A 25,339-nucleotide genomic window follows, 5' to 3' on the forward strand; every position below is an offset into this window, starting at 1 on the left:
TCCCTTCTAATGGACTTTTTATAAGTCTAACATGTATTTTTAGTCATTTATTGCATGCTTGGTCATGTAATGTATTACAAAAAAAACTTTCTCCACCCGACCAGGCTTGGTAAGGGGTTATAGCCGGTTTTATATGTCTCTCCCAGAAGGAGCGAAAAATTAACAGAATTGTGTTAATTAAATGTAACTAATATATGATTGGATATTTTACATATTGCATTTATTAGAAATGTTTCATTTTTTTTTATTTTAAATGCTGTGTAAATGAAAAAATAAAATCATTTATATTTTTATGTCGTTTACATTCTGTTACGTGATTTCTGCCTCTATTGTTACGTAACAATAAAGGTAGACACGATATGCTGTTGTTTTGTTATCTGCTAAACTGAGAAAAACCTGAGTAATTTGAGTAAAACCAATAGGTGGAAATTTTTTTCACTACTTTATCTGCGAGTTTGCACGATTTTGACAGCCATGGTTTAACTTTAAAATTTCCTATCTTCGATTCTCATGTTAAAATGAGATCTGTGAAGACACGTTGCCAGGAGTTAATAGTTGATATATAATCGAGAGTTGGACTCATTAGGCTTATTTCATTGTATCCCACTGATCATTGTTGGGCTCTCTTTGTTGTGGAGTCGCAAATATCTATTATTTTAAATTTTCACGAAAATTGGAGTCGCGGAAAGTTTGGGAACCGCTGTCTTAGACTTGGACTAACAAAATTTAATTCATAGCTTTTTGCTGACGTATACTTTTTTGACTATGTTTTATAAATCAGCAATGTTTTAACGAAGCTGAAAGAAATATAGCAATTTTGGTTAGGTTTACCGAATGTGAAAGTAACATATCGTATTTAGTACTATATTCTTTGCAAATTTTTTTTCCGATCAATGTTTTATACAGTAAACAAAACGAAATAGAATGAAAATGAAAGTGAAATGTGCAGGAATGTCCAAATCTGGGAGTCTATGGATTCTGCACTAAAAGAACTTGGTTATACAGTATGCGATTTTCCTGACGGGTTTCGTCCCTTGCATACTAATTACAAGAAATGCGCCATTAAAGGCGGGAATTGGGGGTAATTCAAATCAATGTACAAAGATTTCAATGCAGTTGTTGCCAGTTCAATGTATTACTTTTGGAAGGAATTGGTGGAATTGTTTCCGGAAGTGAATGTTTGATACAATTACTATTCTTCACAACGTTACAATGGGAAATTGTTAGTATTGAGAGGTCAGGAATTATACACCAAAATCAAGAACTAGCCCTCACACATGCCTAATCTTGACCGTTGAGCTGCTAACACTAGCATCAGTATATTGAAATAAATTGACTAAATAAAATTTGCGTTTTATAAGCAATGTGTTTACAGCTTTTTGTTAATTTGCTGGCGACGTAAAGTCTATATATGTTCATTTAATTATTTGCAATTCAACTATACTAATATATTCAACATTTTAATTTGCGTATTGGCCGGGGCAGCTGTCCGCCTTCCATATATACGAAATCGTCATTATTTGATTCCATTGTTACTGAAATTGAGAAGTTTAACATGTCGTTATTTTAAAACTCATTTAATCTGAAATTCACTTTACAAACTATTAATATGGTTACTTTAATGTTAGTTATTTTGTGACACATTAGGTTACGTTGATGGTGAAAAAAAATGTTGAAATTTGATACAAGAGTGAAAAGAATCAGATGGATAGTTTCATGGGCTTACATCATTACTATTATTCATTTTTTAGGTCAAATTGAAAAAAAAAATGCTTCTTTGTAATGTTTCATGTCAGATGATAAAACATTTTTGAGTTAGTTGATCATAATTTTTACAAATTATTGATTGCATCGTTTCAACTGCGAGATGACCCTATGGGACCACATAGCGATGATTTGGTGTCCCAGACGTTATAAGTCAGCAAATTCACTGATATCTTAGAACTGTTTGTGGAAAATCATCTTCGTACTAGAGAAACTTTAACAATGCATTTTGCACATAATATTTTATAATTTTTCACACAAATTTATCAAAATGGAATAAACGGAGGATATTGACACTGAGTACCACATCCATTTGAACAACAAATTAATCCTTCTGTGCAGTCTATGTTTGATTTACATTCATTTGAGCAGATTCCAACTCTCTCTTCAACTGGAGGACATCGTGGGTCTGTAACTAAATTAAATGAAATAAATAATAAACATAATATTATATGAATTTCTCGTCGTCAGTCTCTTTTTTGATTATTATGACGATATATTCGTAAACTTGGAGATAGTGCTGTGAAAAAACTATGTATTTTGCCATTTCTCGCATAGTGTCTTGTTTTCTTGTTTTTATTGAAAAAGTCTAAACAATAATTTATCCAAACTGTTTAAATTTCCCGCCGCATTTTTCCCATCAACAGTCTTTAAAATAGCAATAAAATCTAGAACCGAGAGCTTTGTGGAAGATATTAAAAAATCGATATTTTCGCAATAATATATTTATATAAATAAATAGAAAAATACATTGCACTTTCATGTACATACTGTTTGTCACCAGTATTCATATATCTCGTAGTATGAGCAAATAGATGGAAAGTTAAAAAAGTAAAAATTATTCAAATATCAAATTTATATAGAAAGAAATCGTACATGGTGGTGAGATGCATCTTTGACGGCAACCATTATAACAACATATATCTCCATTCTTGCATTGATCATTGCTGTGACATGATGGAGGAAGACACAATATTCTTTGACGGAGTTCCAACATCCTTGGATCTATTGGTGGACATCGTTCATCTAAAATATAAAAGTAAATCTATGTTTTTAAATCGGAACAAAACTACTGACTTTTTTATTTCAGCTTTTGAGAGAATATTGTTTCTTATAAGAGCTTGATTATAAAACTGCAAAGATGTGTCATTTTTTAAGAGCGACAAATAAGTTCTAAAACCAATTATCCTCTCACAAACTTGATGCCTTTACGTTATCTTGGATTTCCGCGTACAATGACAGGAATTTTTTATTCATTCAAAGTCTCGTACTTGAAATATTCGGTTTATATTTTAATTTTCTATTTCGATGCAGATTTAGTCAACAGCCCCATTTTTGGATTTAATTAAATAATATTAATATTAGTATAATTGAACGCAGTGGAACAAAGAATTTAAACGGAACAATCACATACCAAGTGGTGCTTTTACACATTGACTTCCACATCCGTTCGAACAACATATTCTTCCGTAATTGCAATCATCGTTTGAGTAACAACGATGAATACAAATTACTATTTGATCGGTTGCATAAGTGACAGGACATTTTGGATCCCATCTCGGAAGTAATCGGATCCCTAAAAGATGATGAATTAGCAACAAAATATTATTGAATAAAATTACTAATCAACTTCAAATAAAACAACTTCTAACTGCACAAACCTGCATTGACATTGGTGAAGTATACAGCAAAAAAGATCACACTGGCAGTTTTCATCATATTGTCGTTGTTTTCTTTTTCAAAGATTCGAATATCTTTGTTCAATATTGCTTCTTGAAGATACAACTTTCTAACTCAATTGAGGACATGAGGAAAAGGAGTCATATATATAGGCTATATTGCGAACGACCTTGACTTTTAAAAGTATAAATCATCTGGGAAACTCCATAACTTAACATCCTGTCATAATGCAAAATTTTTTAAAAGAAAATATTTCATTTAAAGAGAAAATTTAAAAGATGATGAATGGAAATTTAACATGTGAGAAGTCCCATGATTTTTTATTATGTTTACATCGTATACGCGAAAACAAAATTTTAAATTTTGTGGCACAATTATGACATTGCATTTTGTCATAAAATTCCCATAAATATTCCGTGTACAAAATAAGAAGCTCGTCGTGACGAACTCATACTATCTGATTTCGATGGTGCAATTGACATCCTATTGCCTGCGGGTACATATGTAGAATTAATGCAACTGACTGAGTTAAAAAGTTTTTTAGCTTTGAATATTAGGTATATTTATATATATACAATCTATATTTATACCGAATTGCTTTCAGCAGCACGATTGAAGATTAATATAAAAAATTAAAATGATGTATTTTGATCACAAAAACCTCCTTTCTTATAAATGAAGCTTATATTTATGCTTAAAATATGATAATGAAAGGTATAGGTAGTTTCCATCGTGCGCTAGGTATTGCATTTTTTATGACGTGGAACGTATGACGTAAACATGGTGATGATGTAACGCGGGTATGATATGTTTACGCACGAGGTCATATGGAAAAATGATTCGCGACTTCTCCTAGAACTGAATGTTCATTTCATTTGCCACATTCCCGTAAGTGTCAAAACTGGGCGGTAAAAAATATTATACCGCTATATGGTCAAATGTCATCCCATCATATTGCATAAAATTGGAACTTGATTAAATATGCTTTATGTCTCTTGTTTTCTTGTTTCTTAGTTTCTTCAGAACAATTTTCAATTCGTTTTCATTGAATGGCCCGGTCTTCATTACTAATTCATGCTCGCGATTGATTTGGATGGGGATATCAGATACTAGGGGCTATTTACCAAGTTGATTTTCGAAATTACATTTTCCTTTATTTAAACGCTCTTCTTGACTATAAAGCTTTGATTTTAGCTTTAGTAACTCTTTGCATACCATTAATTTAATTGACAGTTTTGCATGCAAGTGATGATTGATCGCTTTCTGTGGAAATTTCAGACTGAAGGTAGTTCTGCTGCTTTTTAAGGTTTGTAGCTTCAAGATCTTGCTGAGCATCTTTATGCTTTTTGATGTTGTTTCTGCTAGAGCTGGTGTTTTTATTATTTGTGCAAGTCTTCTTAATTTTCTTCTTTTATCTTGAATCATTTCGTTTTCCCTGGGCAATTTTCGTTTAACTTTTTCATTTTTTGGGATCAATATTTCTGTAGATGATATATGAGCCTTTACAAAGTTTTTATACGCGTTGTAGTTGTCGATGGGCTTAACTTGTTTGCTCGTAGTCTAAATTTGATTTTCAACGTGACTATGCGATGATCCGATGAGATTCTTCCTCTGAAGTAAGGTTCGCAAATTTTAACACTATTCATAATTACCTATTATGTAGTCAAGTGCGGCTTTTTGTCTATCAGCGCATGTAAACGTCCCAAGTTTTCCTTTTCTCTGTTGGAAGTGAATGCTGACGCAAACCAGCCCAAATTCTTTCAAAAACTCATCCAAGTGTTCTTCATTTCTATTAAAGAATTGATATTAAGTGAATCTGTGATTTTGATTCATGCCTAATTGTGCGTTGAAGTCTTCACTTACACTTAGTACATTTATAGGATTTACTATCATAAAAAATATAAAATTTGATGAACAAAGTTTTTGATTAACATTCTTTTTACTTCACTTGCTATGAAAACAGTACCAGAAAATTTGCATGTCACATCAAAATATCACATTTCTTGTGATATTATCCCCAGTATGGGAGAAAAAATTTTGTGCCATAGGTTCATTTCTCAATTTGTCGTATTACAAGAACTATATTTGGTACATAAATATTATGACAATTTTGATTCTTAGGTAAATTATCATTTTTTTCGATGAATTAAAAAATACGAATATAAATATGACTAGATTTACTTACGTGAACAACATGTACAATATGTTTTCTATAGTCCAGATGGAAAGAAGTTTGGGTGGAAGAACGATGGTAAAATAAAACATTCTTGGGGATATAGGCCCAAAATCAAGCATACCTGCAAGGAAAGCTACATCGAAATTCAAAATCTTGTCAATATCTTGTCTTGTCTAGTCTAAATTGTTAACTTAATATCTTAAAATAAATGTAGATAAAGTAAGTTTTTTTTCAGGTTTTAGTGGGCTTTTTAGTGGTTTTTGCATGTTTTAGTTTGATAAATGACATATATTGATCAATGTGTTTAGAAAACAAAAGTGGTTGTTTTATATTGTACTGTTTACCTATTCCTGGCACCATCGTGGCTTGCGAACAATACAAAAATATTAATGTGGCCAGCAAAGCCGACAACCTTGGACCACATGTGGCCCGCCTCTTCATTAGCTGTGGCCCGCATCGCTTTGCTGGAGAGTAATCAAGAAAAACGCGCATTTAGTGTTGTTTAATCATAAAAATACCAGAAAACATCTTTTGACATATTGTTACATCAGGAATGTCACTGAATTGTCTAGTGTTACCTAGTTACTGAAACTAGCGTCTAAATTGTTAAATGGCTTTCTAGCTTTTTGTGGAGATTATATGCTGTCAAAATAGGCTTCATGGAAAGGTAAAAATTTAATGAGAAATCTATTAGTCTAGTTCGGCCATGCCTGATATCTAAATATTAATGATATGGCCAAACATTATAATTCCTGCGGTGTGGTTTTTGCAATCAGTTTAAGCAGTATAAAAATGGAGCCTATATGCCCCGGAATATTAGTAATTACTCTTCTGTATCTCAAATTTGTGAAATTCGGTAATCATTTAATCTGCAGTTATTTGTGAGTTATTTGTCAATATGAGTTTGAAATAAAAGCCGCCTAATTCAAGCAGATTTTCTACTGGATATGGGAGGGAAAATACCACAATGTTTTCTTTATATGTCTGCAAGTAGTGTCGGTGACAATCTTTACCGGCATTTTCTTTTTACGCCACTTTCTCCGTTATGAAGAGTCTTGCACTAAATGTAGATATAGTAAGATTCTGCACGTTTTAGTGATTTTTTTGCTGGTTTTTGCATGTTTTAGTTGACAAATGACAAACATTGATCAATGTGTTTGGACAATAAAAGTGTTCATTTTGTATTGCACAGTTCCTACTTATTCCTGGCTCTATTGTGGCCCGCGAACAACACAAAAATAATTATATGACCCTCGAGGGCGACAACCTTGGAGCACCCCGCCCTAGAGTGTCCAAATAAAAAACAAAGCATGAGCATCCCGCATAACTTGGTTATAGATCATGCGGTTTCTTGACGCGTTAAAATCAATTCCATAATAATTTCACGAAATTCGCCTTTAATGGCTGGAGTTCGGATGAATATAGATCAATGTACAAATATTTTGATGCAATTGTGATACCATTCTATTGTGTTGCTTTTGAGAGGAATTAATGGAAGCCTTTCCGGCAGCAAAGGTTTCATACATTTACTCTAGAACATTCTTCTACCAGGGGTGGGTGTCAAACATTGCATTTTGGGAATTGTGCTAAGGGTCGCAAACAATTTTTGATATATTTTGATAATGTATATAAGCATATATTTAGATAGCAGTAGTTTGTGACATATATTGTGATGTAAATAAACAGCCGTATAAAGTTTTGTTATTTTCTTAAATTTTAAATGTCATTGACACATTAATTTCTTGCATTTCACTATTATTGCAATTTACTGTATTTATCACAAAAAATCATAAATTTTAATATACAACTATACAAAAAAACTTTTGATAGGAAAATAATAAAACATACCTACATTAAAACTGACTTAATCTTTCCTAAAATTGAGAAAAATGCCGAATAAACCTAATGTTTTTATTACATTTGTCCTGACGTTCGCCATCTCTTTTGGGCCACCAGCTTACTAACATCAGGCTGAAATGATTTTACAGTACCAACTCTAATTAACGGAGTCACATGATCATCGGTTAATTTGGAAAGTTGATAAATTTGATGAATTATCGAAATGCAAAATATTATGTTTAAAATTCAATGAACAAACAAACTGACTGACCTTTCGGACCAGACATTTCCCGCCGCGTTTTGCGGCATTTCCGACCATTACGTGGCATAGGACCGTTCGAGTTATGATTGATATTGATTTTTAATAATTAGGTAATTGTTCAATTATAATAATATACAAATGAATGACAATTTTTCGTCCGAAGTTGAACTTTAAGTTTTTCATATGGACTGCGGTGATTATTCTGATAAAATCTACTTATATTGTATTCTTCCATTGTATTGGTGGAAATGTGACAAATTGAAAAGTGTGCTTTAGACTTTTGAGAAATGCAGAAATATAGCAACTATCATATTTCTTGGAAATGCGACCTGTATGTATGCACATGTACTTTGCGTTTCTTCTTAATCACTGAAGTTTTATTTTTCAAGTTTTTTTTTGCTAGCTTGAGGTGTATTCATAATTTGGTCAAAATCAGAACAAAAACATTTGGAATTTTTCAAAACTACTTTGTGTAAATTGCCGTTTTCTGTGTAAATAATCAATTTCACTGTGAAAAGTTTGAAAAATGTATTATTCGAATCGAGGCGTCATGAATTATACACCAAAATCGCGTGCTCTCTCTCATACGGACCTCATCTTAAACCTCCAGCTTCCAATACTAGCTTCATTCTATTGAAATAAATTGACTTCCTAAAATTTGCATCAACAGCAATGATTTTATAGCTTTCGGTTACATCAACGCCACCGTATATTCTGTAAATGTTTATTAAATTATTTGCAATTAAACATAACAATATATATATATAAATATAATTCAAGCTGGGTATTGTTACTGAAATTCTAAAGTTGAAAAAATAACAATAATTGTAAACTTGTTTAGTCCTATAATTACAATATAAACTGTAGATAATGTTACTATATTTTTACTGCATGGGGTTATATGGATGGCATTATATAATAATATAATCTAATACAAAAGTGCAAAAATAGATGGATAAATTTGATGGCTTATTTCGTTACTATCATCTTTTACTTTTGTCAACCTGGAGAAAGTCTGCATCCTTTTGGAATGGTCATTGTGACATTGTAGCGAGTACATAAGGATAGTTACTGTATGTTTCAATATTCATCATCACTTATTGTTAGTAGTGCATGTTATTTGCCTAACATTGAGGTAGAATAAAATAATGTATTTTAGCATATAAACTAGTAATGGCTATCGAGCTAGCGTCACCTTTGAGGGAGTCTCATTTGACAACATTGAATCGTATAAAGATAAAAATTTTAAAAAAGCCGAACTATAAATACATTTAACTGGTAGTTCCATTGTCGCTCGTGGTAATGGGAGAGAACTACTCTAGGTACGACTGGCGGGGTGTCCCACTTGTTCCACCTTGCTCCATGCGTCCCAAGGGCGTGAAAACTAGCGCAAAGGTGAACTATACCTGATTAAACTATTGTAAATACTATTCAAAAATAATATTCATTTCAAAAATTTGAATGGTGATACATGAATTAGAAATATACCGATGCAAATATAACAGTGATCATTATTTCAGCTTGTCAATAAGGTTTTCCAGAACGTAAGAAATTGATTTTTAATAGATTCAAATATGTAAACGACTGTCATTAGAATTAATGCTAACGGTTTAACTAGAGTACGTGAATTAGTTGTACCGTAATTTGCTTTGCCAATCTAGTAGGCTACGTATGCAAGGTTGCGCATTGAAAATTTTCAGTGAAACTATGGTAGTTTCTGCAAACGTTTTGTTGGGCACAGTTGCAAAGAATCGCGGTGTTCGATCGAAGTAGTCTATAAACCTTTAGGTATAGGTAAATATATATGGTAATAACTTAAAGTTAAAAATAACAAAAAATTCAAAATTGCGATAAAACCTCATGATATCAGAAAACATGACGTTACATACCAGTTTCTACTTGCGATGATGGGAAGTGGAACACATGAGATTTGTGGAATATTTAAGACAAGTGAGACGAGTTGGACACGTGAGACAAACGGAGTACGTGGGACTCTTGGGCGTTTTTTCAATCATATGTGTGCCTAATAATCTATATATATATTTTAAAAGGCAAAGAGTTACGGACAATATAGTGGGAAATAATAATCAAGGGTACACATAGTTCTTGGTTACAGGTGCAGTTACAGGTAATACTGTGCAGTAAAGCAATATATATATTTGGGTACAGTTGGTCAGTATACTTTCACATAATATTTGTGACAAATAATTTATTTCTAGATTATTAAAAACTTGTTTTAGTAATATGTATCATCTGCATTTATATTATGATATCATAATGCAATACTTACAGATGCATAAATCATTTATCCTGACCGGAACTACCTTTAGATATATGACATGATGTCTAACATGCTTACAGTTTTTATCGTGTTACTGGTGTTTTTGCAATAGCGAATAGCAGTTTGACATACCGGGTCAAAAAATTCAATTCTTTCAAAAATACTTCATATGTTTTATTATTTGGTGAATAATATGTGTTGCATGAAACAAGTTGAGACAGGATGTTGCATGATATAGGAAAGCGTGTTTCAAAAACGAAAAGTATTGATCACAATTTCATGTTAAAAGCACATACAACTTATTCAATTTCAACCATATTTTACAAAGTAATATCCGGCGCATATAATACCAGCGAACAACAAAGTGGCATTTGTTAACATTTCATTTTTAGCTTTCTTGAACATTGGCAATTCCCAAAGCATGTGTGCTAATTCACAGTTTTTGTTTATCCATGGAAAACCTTTTCTTGGTACGTCCTTTCCAAGAAATTTACACAGAGGTTCCCAACCACTTTTGCAGTTGTAAATTAGAAGACGATCTTCTGGGCATCTCTGAATTAGGTGAAAGGTTTATTGTTTAAGCAAGGTCACTTTATTTTTTTCGTTTTTTCTATAAATAATGTACGGTATATATTTTTTTGTTGTTTAGAATTTCAAACCCCGTTTTCTTTTTTTCAGTGCATTATATTAAATAGTTGTTTGCGTGCTGCACCAACTACATATAATTAGGAAAAACTAATTAAACTACTAATATAATTAAAATTAAATTAAAAGTCTATACTCTTTAACACTAGATCAAAACATCAAATTCTAGTAATGTTCCCTCCAAGCCGTGAATTCTACATACCCGAGTTACATGAGCATTGTGCTTTTTATACGTCAGCATAAAAGGAAGTTTCGGGGGATCTTTCTCTCCAAAGTACATAAAATTATATTGTTCTCGTCCAAAAGCAATGTTACCTAAGTAGTAGTATAGGTCGGATTCGATACCCAAATAATGTTGCACATGTTGAGCAAATGTTGATCAATGATGCAAATGTTGAGCAATACCCAAATAATGTTGCACATGTTGAGCAAATGTTGATCAATGATGCAAATGTTGAGCAATGGTGGTACGTAGGAAGTTGTTATGTAATATTGTTTCCGGTATCAGGGGATAGCGTAATTTTCGAAAACCATATCGTCAACCGTGTGTTAGTCATTAAGTTTATGGTTTGTCGTATGTTTACATGCACCTATGGAATTTTTTTGTTTTTGTTTACGTACATTTGAACTCATGTGTTGTTTTTGATAATTTGTGAATGCAATCAGCATTTCAAGTACATGTACCCACACTACTTGCATTTTGAAATTTGGATTTCATCAATATTACGTAAGTCAGTACGTATATGTGAGTATTATACGTCAGCGAAACATCACTCTATTCCTCATAGCAATGCTCGTATTAGAAGTGAATAAGATATGATTTATTTGATTAGCTTTTATCATTGGCAGCTTTCGTTTATGTTCTTTAGCTTCCCAAATGTGTTAGTCATCAAATTTATGGTATATTTTGTATGTGTTTATATATTAGAGTATTGAGCAATATATATGAGGGTTTAAATCTTCTTTTTTGAGCCGAGTGATGCAGAGTGGTAATTTATTTCGTGTTTAGGAAATCATGCAATGTCGTAGTTAAGTTTTGTGCATCTGTTGATTGGAAACAACCATAAGGATGTACTGACTTTAGTAGAAAATTGACAACTGAGTTGACATAATTAAATTCAAAAAACGTATGTTTACTGACCGACGTATGTTAAAATAATTGAAAAACGATTGTTATTGGAGGTTTAGCGAGAAATAAAATGCAACAGGCTGCGCATCGGTTTGAAAAAAAAAATTACAATATAAAACAGCTGACAAAAAAAAAGGTCGTGTTTTCCGGTCTAGTCGTTTGATTTGTTTTTTTTTCACAGTTGTTTATTTTTTTTTTTCATTACTCTTTTATTTTCGGTTTATTTTTGATCTTGAAAATTTTATTTTTGTTAAATTTTTTTTTTTTTTTAATTTTACAAGAAATCGATAGTTCGACATATTATTTACCACAGAGATTCTTTTTCACAGACTTTACTGTTGTTTTTGATAATTTGCGAATGCAATCAGCATTTCGAGTACATGTACCCACACTACTTGCATTTTGAAATTTGGATTTCATCAATATCACGTAAGTCAGTACGTATATGTGAGTAATATACGTCAGCGAAACATGACTGTATTCCTCATATCAATGCTCGCAAGTAGATTGTTCTTCCTCGTATTAGAAGTGAATAAGATATGATTTATTTGATTAGCTTTTATCATTGACAGCTTTCGTTTATGTTTTTTAGCTTCCCAAATAGGCAACCCTAGTGATTGTCCTACATTCCCCAGATGTGATGCCAGACTTCAATACCTAACTTCGCTAAAATTGTCTTTGAATATTCAGAAAATGATATATTTATCAGTGTAGAGTAGATGGTCTGTCATATACATAACACATTTTTATAAGTTGCAAATAGTTTCATCGCTATTGGCAAAATATTTACCACCCTCTAAATTTCGAAACACAACCCCCCCAATAATGAAAATATATATATATCAATGGAGCATGGTAGCCAGAATAATGATATCATAATGGATGGGAAGCAGATAATAATATTTAACAAAGGTTACCAAAGTAAACAAGATCCGAAAATGATATAAATATATTAGTACAATGTCATATCACCGTAGAAGTTTTTTGTTGATAATTTCCCATACCATGGCTCGCCGAAAGTAAGGCATATCTCGCTGGGAAAATGTTAAGTCTGATTTAGAAGTAATATACTCTGCAAATTTGCAAGCAAAGACTCCACAATCTGATCCATTCATTTGTTGCGGTATATCAGACATTGACAACAGTTGCCAGTCAGAAAGATTGATCTCTGATTCTTTTTTATCCTTGTGCTCACAAAGAAGATAATTTTTTAGGATTTCAAGGCATTCCCGATTGGCTCCACCCATTGAATCATAATATCTTATTTGTTTCGATATGAAATCAACGACAGCTAGACACCAATGCACGCCAAGATGTATTGGATACAGAACGATGTCTTTGGAAAATATATCAACTTTTTTTGTCCACCGACGTACTGATGTATAAGATTGTGTACTCAATCGAGGATAAAAGAATGTATTCATGGAATGTACTGCGGGGTAATCTTTTACAACTTTAGAGCGCTGAACAATCAATTCCATATAAAAATTTATAATTTCATCATTAAGCCAATTTAGACCGAACAAAGTCGACATGTGCTCGCGGGTTATTGAAATGTTGAAACACTCAGAAAGGACTTGATTTGGAGGATATGGAACTAGTGCTTTGTTTATGTGTTCGCTCATGTCGGAAGTCAGCTTAGGAAGTGTGGGTTGTTCGATAATCTTTTTTTCTTGGAGTTTTAATTTGTTGTGTAAAATTTCAGCCAGAAGTGCATCTTTCTCTTTACGTTTCTCGTGCCAAAGTCGGGCTCGTGTTTCTTCAGCACGTGTTTGAGCTTGCCTCTGACGAACTCGACGATTGTATGTTTTTAACATGTCAGGAACGAAATTTTGTGACAAATATGGAGAAGAAAACTCTTTCAAAATCTGGCTTCTCTTTATACTATCATTGAGAGTGGTTTCTGTTTGACTTTCGGCACCCCGAAGGACTAAGTTGTATATACTTATCGCTTTGTGTAAAAACTTTCACTTGAATCGTTTTTTATTTTAATTTTTAAATTTTCACGTCATTGGACGCGAAATGGACGTGTCCTTTGTCCTGTCCGATATCCATTTTGTTATTGTTCTATTGTTGTAGTTGGAATTCTTCTTTTTGTTGTGAGAAAAAAAAATCGCGTTTCTCATTAACTACAAGACCAATTGCTTTTGCTTTGATTAGTTTCAAAGACTTGTGTGGTCTTTATGGAATTATTCATTCCAAAATTTTTAACTCTTAACTATATGCACATATATACTTGAGTTTTTACACCAACTTCATCTTGCAGCCAAGCGAAAAATTACAGCTTATAATTAGAGAAAAATAAATTAGTTTTTAAAATTTTTGATAAACAAAACACACTTCTCTCATTTTTAACATCCATAATACAGTATTCATCAAAAAATAAATGAAGAATCTAATTATATTGCAAAACTTCCACGCCAGAAGGACCAAATAATATATACTTATGAGAAATGCTTCGCGTCAGCATCTTTGTTTTGAATTGTTTTTTATTTCAATTTTGGAACTTCATTTTATTGGACACGATATGTACCTATAATTGCTTTCTTTTTCATGTTATTGTTACGTTATTGTTGGTGTAATTTCACTTTTTGTCGCTTTTCTCTATCTATGGAACCAATTGCTTTGAATTTTGCAGTGGTTAAAGATTGTTGTACTCTAATTAATTTAAAAAACTGTTGTGGGCTATATGGAATTTATTTTTCATTTCAAAATTTAAAAAAAATGCGTCAGTCTGCCGATACTGTACGATTATGATGCTATTTCATTTTAGCTTTCGTGTCCATATATCGAAGCATTGATTTTTTGTTTTTATAAGAGCAAGCAAGGCCATGCGCACCAACTCAGGAGTAAAGGAGACTGACCTCGATACATTGTACGAGTTAAAAATAAAATCTCCGGCAAATGTTGTTCATATGTCATAAAAAAAAAACTTGAGCACATTGATTATTCGACAAAATCGAATTTAATGAACAACCCCAGCAAAATCAGAACCAATATATCCTAGAAAATTTTCTGTCAGGGTTTTTTGACGTTGGCAAGATATAGAGATTTGAATTATACGTTTTTTTTTACTAAAATCGCGGCATTGGGCCTTTCAGCAAATCTTACGATGGAAATTTTGGACTTGCAGAATATTACGGAATCTGCAACGTAGAGTGTTCTATTCACTGTAAACATCACAAAGATAGAAACTATACTCATCAAATAAACTGTCGTAAGTTCAATTATTATTCGTTTTCATACGTTTTCTGTGTACGTAACTAATCAGTAGAGTAAATCCACATCTTGCAATCAAACTTGATTCTAAAAATATAAAAAATATGATTTGTCTCAGTATTATTCCGTAGATGCAAATGTATTTGGTGTACTTGCTTCTGAATCTACTTATTTTGGGGATTGCACTCAGTACAGCATTCCACTTTTTAGATGTATATATTCGCTTTTAACAAACTTTGAAGTCAAAGAGATTACAAAAAATTAGTCTTAAGTGACCACTAACTGTATGCAAAAAAAAAATTATTTTTAAAGGCACAAGTTGATATGGTATCACAAGAAGACTTGAATATTTTTTTGTCTGGAACGATTATGAAAAACGCAAAATGATAAATCGCTGATAAGAACACACTTCGGATTGAAAGTGCGCTACCGGTAAAGTTTTCTCGGATAGGATACGGTCGAACGAAAACTTTTAACTTACCCTTACTGGTATTTTTACGCAGGAACGTAGCAAAGTTGAAAATGTGTAATATTAAGCTGTGATTGAAGAGAATTGTTATTGCACATATACTAAAACAAAAAACACTCACTTGATCCTGTTGATTGCACCTCGGACGTAATTTTGGTAATGCGTACCTAATTCTGTACTTGAATGCACTGGAAAATGAAACCGTTTCAGACCAATGTACAGTTGTGCTTCGCTGATTGAAATTATTGAGATGATTTTAATAATATATCTGTCTTAAGGCTACCATAATAACAGAAACAAGAGAGCAATTCCCAAATATATGTACACGTTAACCAGAGCGAAGCAATGCTTACCTTTGACGCTACCGGTACCCTCCAACAATTTCCGAGTTACTCGTAGCAAGAATTTACAGTATCTAACTGGACAGCCAGAGTTCCCATGTATAAAATAATACAGCGAAATTTTGGACAAAATATCAGACTTCATACGAAATTTAGACATAAAGAAAAGTAATAGCCTTCTGGCAAAAAATCAATCTTTAACCACTGAAAATTTTAAAGCCATTGTCCAAGTATTCGAAGAGAGAAGCTATTTTTAATGATAATGATGACGAATAACAAGAACAACAACAACATAATATCGAAACAATCGCTATGTCCATTAGCGTGTCCAAAAACAAAGACATTGTAAGAAAGGTAAGGTTTGTTTTTTCGTCCGGGTGTCAACGGATTGTGAAAGTACTACATCGAGTTACTCGTGGCGTCAAATTTCATACCCATTCGAAAACCAATGTTCTTTTCCTTAGCTACTGGACTAAACGCTTTCGAAATATCAGATGTTGAATATAGTGTCATCCTCTAAAAAAATTCACTTTCCTTTTTACATAAATCATCAGGACTTCCCGTGCTCATTGTAACACCACATATTGTTTTAAGTTGAACTACGGCGTGGTTTTTCCGATGAGCCAATTTTCCGAGCAAGTATTAAAAATAGAACAATATAACAGAGTTGAACGATGATTTAGCAAAACTTTCCACAGGTTTATTCATGTTCAATAGGCTACTGAGATGACAACGTTCATTTAGTTACAATAGCTCACTTTCATTGCATATTGCATTAAATGTTTCGTTTTATCATCTGAAAGAGAGACCGCTTTCTTTGCGCCAGGCATCGTTATAAATATCAACTTTTTTACGGTATTCAAAACTTCGTGAAGAGCCTGCGAACCAAAAATAAAATGGCAAGTTGGTATCAAAATTACCTTGACAACGAACGTTCATTATGATTATTATAATATAAAATTAATGATATCGTGGTAAGGACATTTTCTAAAGTCTAAACTATACATTGTCAGTAATCATATTTACATACCAATCAGTTCTTATTGGTGACAGCACATTTGAACCCATGTACATTTGCACCCGTACATTTGCACCCACCGACATTTGCATCCCGGACATTTGAACCCCCGTACATTTGAATTGCACCCACCGACATTTGCATCCCGGACATTTGCACCCCGGACAATTGCACCTACATACTATTGCACCTATGGAATTTTTTTGTTTTTGTTTACGGATATTTGAACCCATACTAACCCTAACCCATGGGATATACACATGAGTTCAAATGTACGTGGGTTCAAATGTCCGGGATGCAAATGTCGGTGGGTGCAATTCAAATGTACGGGGGTTCAAATGTCCGGGATGCAAATGTCGGTGGGTGCAAATGTACGGGTGCAAATGTACATGGGTTCAAATGTGCTGTCACCAATAAGAACTGATTGGTATGTAAATATGATTACTGACAATGTATAGTTTAGACTTTAGAAAATGTCCTTACCACGATATCATTAATTTTATATTATAATAATCATAATGAACGTTCGTTGTCAAGGTAATTTTGATACCAACTTGCCATTTTATTTTTGGTTCGCAGGCTCTTCACGAAGTTTTGAATACCGTAAAAAAGTTGATATTTATAACGATGCCTGGCGCAAAGAAAGCGGTCTCTCTTTCAGATGATAAAACGAAACATTTAATGCAATATGCAATGAAAGTGAGCTATTGTAACTAAATGAACGTTGTCATCTCAGTAGCCTATTGAACATGAATAAACCTGTGGAAAGTTTTGCTAAATCATCGTTCAACTCTGTTATATTGTTCTATTTTTAATACTTGCTCGGAAAATTGGCTCATCGGAAAAACCACGCCGTAGTTCAACTTAAAACAATATGTGGTGTTACAATGAGCACGGGAAGTCCTGATGATTTATGTAAAAAGGAAAGTGAATTTTTTTAGAGGATGACACTATATTCAACATCTGATATTTCGAAAGCGTTTAGTCCAGTAGCTAAGGAAAAGAACATTGGTTTTCGAATGGGTATGAAATTTGACGCCACGAGTAACTCGATGTAGTACTTTCACAATCCGTTGACACCCGGACGAAAAAACAAACCTTACCTTTCTTACAATGTCTTTGTTTTTGGACACGCTAATGGACATAGCGATTGTTTCGATATTATGTTGTTGTTGTTCTTGTTATTCGTCATCATTATCATTAAAAATAGCTTCTCTCTTCGAATACTTGGACAATGGCTTTAAAATTTTCAGTGGTTAAAGATTGATTTTTTGCCAGAAGGCTATTACTTTTCTTTATGTCTAAATTTCGTATGAAGTCTGATATTTTGTCCAAAATTTCGCTGTATTATTTTATACATGGGAACTCTGGCTGTCCAGTTAGATACTGTAAATTCTTGCTACGAGTAACTCGGAAATTGTTGGAGGGTACCGGTAGCGTCAAAGGTAAGCATTGCTTCGCTCTGGTTAACGTGTACATATATTTGGGAATTGCTCTCTTGTTTCTGTTATTATGGTAGCCTTAAGACAGATATATTATTAAAATCATCTCAATAATTTCAATCAGCGAAGCACAACTGTACATTGGTCTGAAACGGTTTCATTTTCCAGTGCATTCAAGTACAGAATTAGGTACGCATTACCAAAATTACGTCCGAGGTGCAATCAACAGGATCAAGTGAGTGTTTTTTGTTTTAGTATATGTGCAATAACAATTCTCTTCAATCACAGCTTAATATTACACATTTTCAACTTTGCTACGTTCCTGCGTAAAAATACCAGTAAGGGTAAGTTAAAAGTTTTCGTTCGACCGTATCCTATCCGAGAAAACTTTACCGGTAGCGCACTTTCAATCCGAAGTGTGTTCTTATCAGCGATTTATCATTTTGCGTTTTTCATAATCGTTCCAGACAAAAAAATATTCAAGTCTTCTTGTGATACCATATCAACTTGTGCCTTTAAAAATAATTTTTTTTTTGCATACAGTTAGTGGTCACTTAAGACTAATTTTTTGTAATCTCTTTGACTTCAAAGTTTGTTAAAAGCGAATATATACATCTAAAAAGTGGAATGCTGTACTGAGTGCAATCCCCAAAATAAGTAGATTCAGAAGCAAGTACACCAAATACATTTGCATCTACGGAATAATACTGAGACAAATCATATTTTTTATATTTTTAGAATCAAGTTTGATTGCAAGATGTGGATTTACTCTACTGATTAGTTACGTACACAGAAAACGTATGAAAACGAATAATAATTGAACTTACGACAGTTTATTTGATGAGTATAGTTTCTATCTTTGTGATGTTTACAGTGAATAGAACACTCTACGTTGCAGATTCCGTAATATTCTGCAAGTCCAAAATTTCCATCGTAAGATTTGCTGAAAGGCCCAATGCCGCGATTTTAGTAAAAAAAAACGTATAATTCAAATCTCTATATCTTGCCAACGTCAAAAAACCCTGACAGAAAATTTTCTAGGATATATTGGTTCTGATTTTGCTGGGGTTGTTCATTAAATTCGATTTTGTCGAATAATCAATGTGCTCAAGTTTTTTTTTTATGACATATGAACAACATTTGCCGGAGATTTTATTTTTAACTCGTACAATGTATCGAGGTCAGTCTCCTTTACTCCTGAGTTGGTGCGCATGGCCTTGCTTGCTCTTATAAAAACAAAAAATCAATGCTTCGATATATGGACACGAAAGCTAAAATGAAATAGCATCATAATCGTACAGTATCGGCAGACTGACGCATTTTTTTTAAATTTTGAAATGAAAAATAAATTCCATATAGCCCACAACAGTTTTTTAAATTAATTAGAGTACAACAATCTTTAACCACTGCAAAATTCAAAGCAATTGGTTCCATAGATAGAGAAAAGCGACAAAAAGTGAAATTACACCAACAATAACGTAACAATAACATGAAAAAGAAAGCAATTATAGGTACATATCGTGTCCAATAAAATGAAGTTCCAAAATTGAAATAAAAAACAATTCAAAACAAAGATGCTGACGCGAAGCATTTCTCATAAGTATATATTATTTGGTCCTTCTGGCGTGGAAGTTTTGCAATATAATTAGATTCTTCATTTATTTTTTGATGAATACTGTATTATGGATGTTAAAAATGAGAGAAGTGTGTTTTGTTTATCAAAAATTTTAAAAACTAATTTATTTTTCTCTAATTATAAGCTGTAATTTTTCGCTTGGCTGCAAGATGAAGTTGGTGTAAAAACTCAAGTATATATGTGCATATAGTTAAGAGTTAAAAATTTTGGAATGAATAATTCCATAAAGACCACACAAGTCTTTGAAACTAATCAAAGCAAAAGCAATTGGTCTTGTAGTTAATGAGAAACGCGATTTTTTTTTCTCACAACAAAAAGAAGAATTCCAACTACAACAATAGAACAATAACAAAATGGATATCGGACATGACAAAGGACACGTCCATTTCGCGTCCAATGACGTGAAAATTTAAAAATTAAAATAAAAAACGATTCAAGTGAAAGTTTTTACACAAAGCGATAAGTATATACAACTTAGTCCTTCGGGGTGCCGAAAGTCAAACAGAAACCACTCTCAATGATAGTATAAAGAGAAGCCAGATTTTGAAAGAGTTTTCTTCTCCATATTTGTCACAAAATTTCGTTCCTGACATGTTAAAAACATACATACTCTAAAGTTGTAAAAGATTACCCCGCAGTACATTCCATGAATACATTCTTTTATCCTCGATTGAGTACACAATCTTATACATCAGTACGTCGGTGGACAAAAAAAGTTGATATATTTTCCAAAGACATCGTTCTGTATCCAATACATCTTGGCGTGCATTGGTGTCTAGCTGTCGTTGATTTCATATCGAAACAAATAAGATATTATGATTCAATGGGTGGAGCCAATCGGGAATGCCTTGAAATCCTAAAAAATTATCTTCTTTGTGAGCACAAGGATAAAAAAGAATCAGAGATCAATCTTTCTGACTGGCAACTGTTGTCAATGTCTGATATACCGCAACAAATGAATGGATCAGATTGTGGAGTCTTTGCTTGCAAATTTGCAGAGTATATTACTTCTAAATCAGACTTAACATTTTCCCAGCGAGATATGCCTTACTTTCGGCGAGCCATGGTATGGGAAATTATCAACAAAAAACTTCTACGGTGATATGACATTGTACTAATATATTTATATCATTTTCGGATCTTGTTTACTTTGGTAACCTTTGTTAAATATTATTATCTGCTTCCCATCCATTATGATATCATTATTCTGGCTACCATGCTCCATTGATATATATATATTTTCATTATTGGGGGGGTTGTGTTTCGAAATTTAGAGGGTGGTAAATATTTTGCCAATAGCGATGAAACTATTTGCAACTTATAAAAATGTGTTATGTATATGACAGACCATCTACTCTACACTGATAAATATATCATTTTCTGAATATTCAAAGACAATTTTAGCGAAGTTAGGTATTGAAGTCTGGCATCACATCTGGGGAATGTAGGACAATCACTAGGGTTGCCTATTTGGGAAGCTAAAAAACATAAACGAAAGCTGTCAATGATAAAAGCTAATCAAATAAATCATATCTTATTCACTTCTAATACGAGGAAGAACAATCTACTTGCGAGCATTGATATGAGGAATACAGTCATGTTTCGCTGACGTATATTACTCACATATACGTACTGACTTACGTGATATTGATGAAATCCAAATTTCAAAATGCAAGTAGTGTGGGTACATGTACTCGAAATGCTGATTGCATTCGCAAATTATCAAAAACAACAGTAAAGTCTGTGAAAAAGAATCTCTGTGGTAAATAATATGTCGAACTATCGATTTCTTGTAAAATTAAAAAAAAAAAAAAATTTAACAAAAATAAAATTTTCAAGATCAAAAATAAACCGAAAATAAAAGAGTAATGAAAAAAAAAAATAAACAACTGTGAAAAAAAAACAAATCAAACGACTAGACCGGAAAACACGACCTTTTTTTTTGTCAGCTGTTTTATATTGTAATTTTTTTTTTCAAACCGATGCGCAGCCTGTTGCATTTTATTTCTCGCTAAACCTCCAATAACAATCGTTTTTCAATTATTTTAACATACGTCGGTCAGTAAACATACGTTTTTTGAATTTAATTATGTCAACTCAGTTGTCAATTTTCTACTAAAGTCAGTACATCCTTATGGTTGTTTCCAATCAACAGATGCACAAAACTTAACTACGACATTGCATGATTTCCTAAACACGAAATAAATTACCACTCTGCATCACTCGGCTCAAAAAAGAAGATTTAAACCCTCATATATATTGCTCAATACTCTAATATATAAACACATACAAAATATACCATAAATTTGATGACTAACACATTTGGGAAGCTAAAGAACATAAACGAAAGCTGCCAATGATAAAAGCTAATCAAATAAATCATATCTTATTCACTTCTAATACGAGCATTGCTATGAGGAATAGAGTGATGTTTCGCTGACGTATAATACTCACATATACGTACTGACTTACGTAATATTGATGAAATCCAAATTTCAAAATGCAAGTAGTGTGGGTACATGTACTTGAAATGCTGATTGCATTCACAAATTATCAAAAACAACACATGAGTTCAAATGTACGTAAACAAAAACAAAAAAATTCCATAGGTGCATGTAAACATACGACAAACCATAAACTTAATGACTAACACACGGTTGACGATATGGTTTTCGAAAATTACGCTATCCCCTGATACCGGAAACAATATTACATAACAACTTCCTACGTACCACCATTGCTCAACATTTGCATCATTGATCAACATTTGCTCAACATGTGCAACATTATTTGGGTATTGCTCAACATTTGCATCATTGATCAACATTTGCTCAACATGTGCAACATTATTTGGGTATCGAATCCGACCTATACTACTACTTACCTAAATATTGAATTCAATATTGTAATGTTCAAATCACAAATGCAATATCAAATTTCGTGGTTGATTCGATTTATTGTAATGGGAAATATTTTGAGCTAGTTCAACAAACTAAAAATAAAGTAGCTCATTTTGTATATAATATGTTGCCATTCGAATATCTTTTTTATTTTCCCCATTTTATGTCAGATAATTGGATAATTGAAAAATATTTTACGCAGTATACAATGTACCAACATCAAGAAATCAGTAATAATTCTGATTATATAACTTCGCTTATAGCACCAACGCATCCTTTGAATGTTCACTAAAAAAATTTTAAAATAAAACTGCATATGTTGGCAAACCTCAACAAAAAAATTTTCAATAAACAATTGAGGCAAATTATTTGTTTTAAGAATATAATGTTACTTGCAATTTTTTGCAAATTCCCAAAATCTTCTCCAGGTTGGCGAAAGAAGTTGATAGTAGTATCTATGCAATCCATTGAAAGCAAGCAACTGTTTTCTAATACTTTTAAACCAAACTTCTTCGTCGTCCCTAGTCATTAGTATTACCTGTTGAACAAGCAGATTAGTAAATCTTGCTGACTCCTTTTAAAAATCTTTGCAAAAATGTATTGTGGGACCTCCTGTCATCTAATCTTCTTGTTACAGTCAGTCATAAACTAGAACTTTTTTCTTTCATTTTAAAAATTTTGCATATGCCGGACCAAATTGTCAACGTTTGCAACTTGTCACATATATATGAGAGATTATAAATTTCCAGTTGGATTATGTGATTTCAACTTGTTTGTGGTAGTTAGAAATCATAAGATGTTGAGAAAGATTGTTCATTTATATATATTGGGCTTTTTAACCAACTTCATCAAGTACAAGCTCATACAAGTATATGAACAAATGAAAAACCGAAAGCAATGTAAATATATCTAACCTTTGCTTCCGGAAAAACTTCCATCAATTCTTCCCAGAAGTAATACGCTGGAATGTCCACCACAGCATCGACTTCTTTGTACATTACCTGGAACTGCCCGAAGGTCCATCCTCTGGAAACAAATTTCAAATATTTCGAGGCAAAATTTTCATATGCTTCCGGGAAGTCATGTACTTCGAACCCGAGTTCTTCTAAAGCAGAATGCATAGTTTTCGTTCCACATTTCGGCATCCCTGCACATATCACCTTCATTTTATGTCGTGTTACTGAATTATCACAGTCCAATGAAATCTCAACAAAGAAAAGTAGAAGCTAGCTATTACTAACAACTCAACTCTTTAACCTGATATATTTACAACGGTGTTCCAACAAGTACTTCATATTGGAACGTATGCAGAATGGGTTTCATGTAGTTTAGTACCACATATGCTTCTAGTGGGCGTGGCTTAACAATTTTTAATATATCATTTCTGACCCTACCTGACTACGTCATCTAAAAATTACGTCACTACGACGTAATATCGCTCTTCAATATCTGCGGCCGTCACCCAAGACGCGCGGACGATCTCAAGGAATCCAGCAAGCTACGTCGTATATAATGTTATACCATAGTTAACTAAATATAGTTCGCTCACGTATTTTTCGTCTTTGTTTATTTATGTTACACTGTTCTCTCGCTACGCTTGAGTGAGGCGACACGGTATTCTCTCAGTGCGATATTGTGCTGCGTGCAGTTCTCAGCTACAGCCGATGGAGAATGAGACGGATATAAGTGAATGACATTACCGGGCCGATGATTATTAATTTGATATACATTTCAGAATATCACAATACTATATTAGAAAGTATTGTATGGAAGTTTACGTGGAGTGGAAAAGCTCGGATGATTATTATTATTAAAATATTACTGGACGGCTCAAGATGACAGGATGGTGAATATGAGAAGTCATAAGTGGATATCTAAAAAAAATGAAATAAACCATTGTGTAGGATGGCTAGAAATTTCATAAATAAATATTGTAATTGTCTTTCTAATGGAAATTTAAATGTACATATTCCTGTATTCTTATATTTCAACTTTGAATTTGATAAAAAGCAAAAGGCTGTTATATCCATGTTTTATACTGCCATCAAGGACTTAAAATTCTAACGTAATCAACCTATAAACAAATTTTCAGCATAATCCTTGAATTAAACATAACGGTGCTAAATTAAATTCGTTTCAGGTTCAATATAATAACAATTTTGATACTGCTACATTTTGGTCTCCCGTAAGAAGTAAGATTGGTTTGAAAATGAATCAGAATGTTGTGTTCTATTGGAAAAGATAATTGTCATTTATTTTATTAATTCATGTTCACGGGCAAAGAACTTTCAAGAATGATGTGGTATTTCAGCAGTGGAATGGGAATCTATTTCTGTGCTATCCTATTTACTGATTTATCCCTGTGAATACATGGGTATGGATTCCGAATTACTTTAATGAGAGAAATAAATTTTTAATTCAGTAATTAGTTGAAAAGCAAAGACGGAAGAAATTCTAACTTTAGAACAGTAAATCAGGTTGTTTTCATCTGGTAATGCTGTGGTGTGTTGAGTCTTTTACAGAATAACCTCAAGGGAG

The 25,339-nt window shown here is 32.8% G+C and overlaps 3 protein-coding genes, 2 long non-coding RNA genes and 1 pseudogene across 5 annotated transcripts; 2 read left to right on the forward strand and 4 right to left on the reverse strand.

Moving 5' to 3' along the window:
- Positions 1–2,005: 2,005 nt before the first annotated feature.
- LOC120333344 (uncharacterized) lies at positions 2,006–3,543 on the reverse strand. Its single transcript, XM_039400744.2, has 4 exons — positions 3,426–3,543; positions 3,179–3,340; positions 2,641–2,790; positions 2,006–2,179 (listed from the first exon to the last, which is right to left on the reverse strand). Exons 1-4 carry the CDS (start codon positions 3,481–3,483, stop codon positions 2,031–2,033), a joined length of 519 nt encoding a protein of 172 aa, XP_039256678.2. The 5' UTR covers positions 3,484–3,543; the 3' UTR covers positions 2,006–2,030.
- A 4,996-nt stretch (positions 3,544–8,539) lies between these two features.
- LOC120332807 (uncharacterized) lies at positions 8,540–24,268 on the reverse strand. Its single transcript, XM_078119586.1, has 5 exons — positions 24,196–24,268; positions 23,716–24,006; positions 23,198–23,339; positions 10,850–10,962; positions 8,540–10,554 (listed from the first exon to the last, which is right to left on the reverse strand). The coding sequence occupies exons 2-5, from the start codon at positions 23,965–23,967 to the stop codon at positions 10,312–10,314; spliced, it is 750 nt and encodes a 249-aa protein (XP_077975712.1). The 5' UTR covers positions 23,968–24,006; positions 24,196–24,268; the 3' UTR covers positions 8,540–10,311.
- Positions 12,239–13,836, reverse strand: LOC144431447 (sentrin-specific protease 1 pseudogene; annotated as a pseudogene).
- LOC144431448 (uncharacterized) lies at positions 14,910–16,169 on the reverse strand. The gene is made up of 3 exons (XR_013480014.1): positions 15,818–16,169; positions 15,586–15,696; positions 14,910–15,082 (listed from the first exon to the last, which is right to left on the reverse strand). It is a non-coding gene; the product is annotated as an uncharacterized LOC144431448 (long non-coding RNA).
- On the forward strand, positions 17,917–19,172 carry LOC144431422 (uncharacterized). Its single transcript, XR_013479990.1, has 3 exons — positions 17,917–18,268; positions 18,390–18,500; positions 19,004–19,172. It is a non-coding gene; the product is annotated as an uncharacterized LOC144431422 (long non-coding RNA).
- LOC120330498 (sentrin-specific protease 1-like) lies at positions 19,755–21,509 on the forward strand. Its single transcript, XM_078119371.1, has 2 exons — positions 19,755–19,776; positions 20,519–21,509. The coding sequence occupies exons 1-2, from the start codon at positions 19,755–19,757 to the stop codon at positions 21,001–21,003; spliced, it is 507 nt and encodes a 168-aa protein (XP_077975497.1). The 3' UTR covers positions 21,004–21,509.
- Positions 24,269–25,339: the final 1,071 nt, after the last annotated feature.

The sequence above is a fragment of the Styela clava genome, chromosome 13 (assembly GCF_964204865.1).
Source record: "Styela clava chromosome 13, kaStyClav1.hap1.2, whole genome shotgun sequence".
NCBI classification, from domain to species: domain Eukaryota; kingdom Metazoa; phylum Chordata; class Ascidiacea; order Stolidobranchia; family Styelidae; genus Styela; species Styela clava.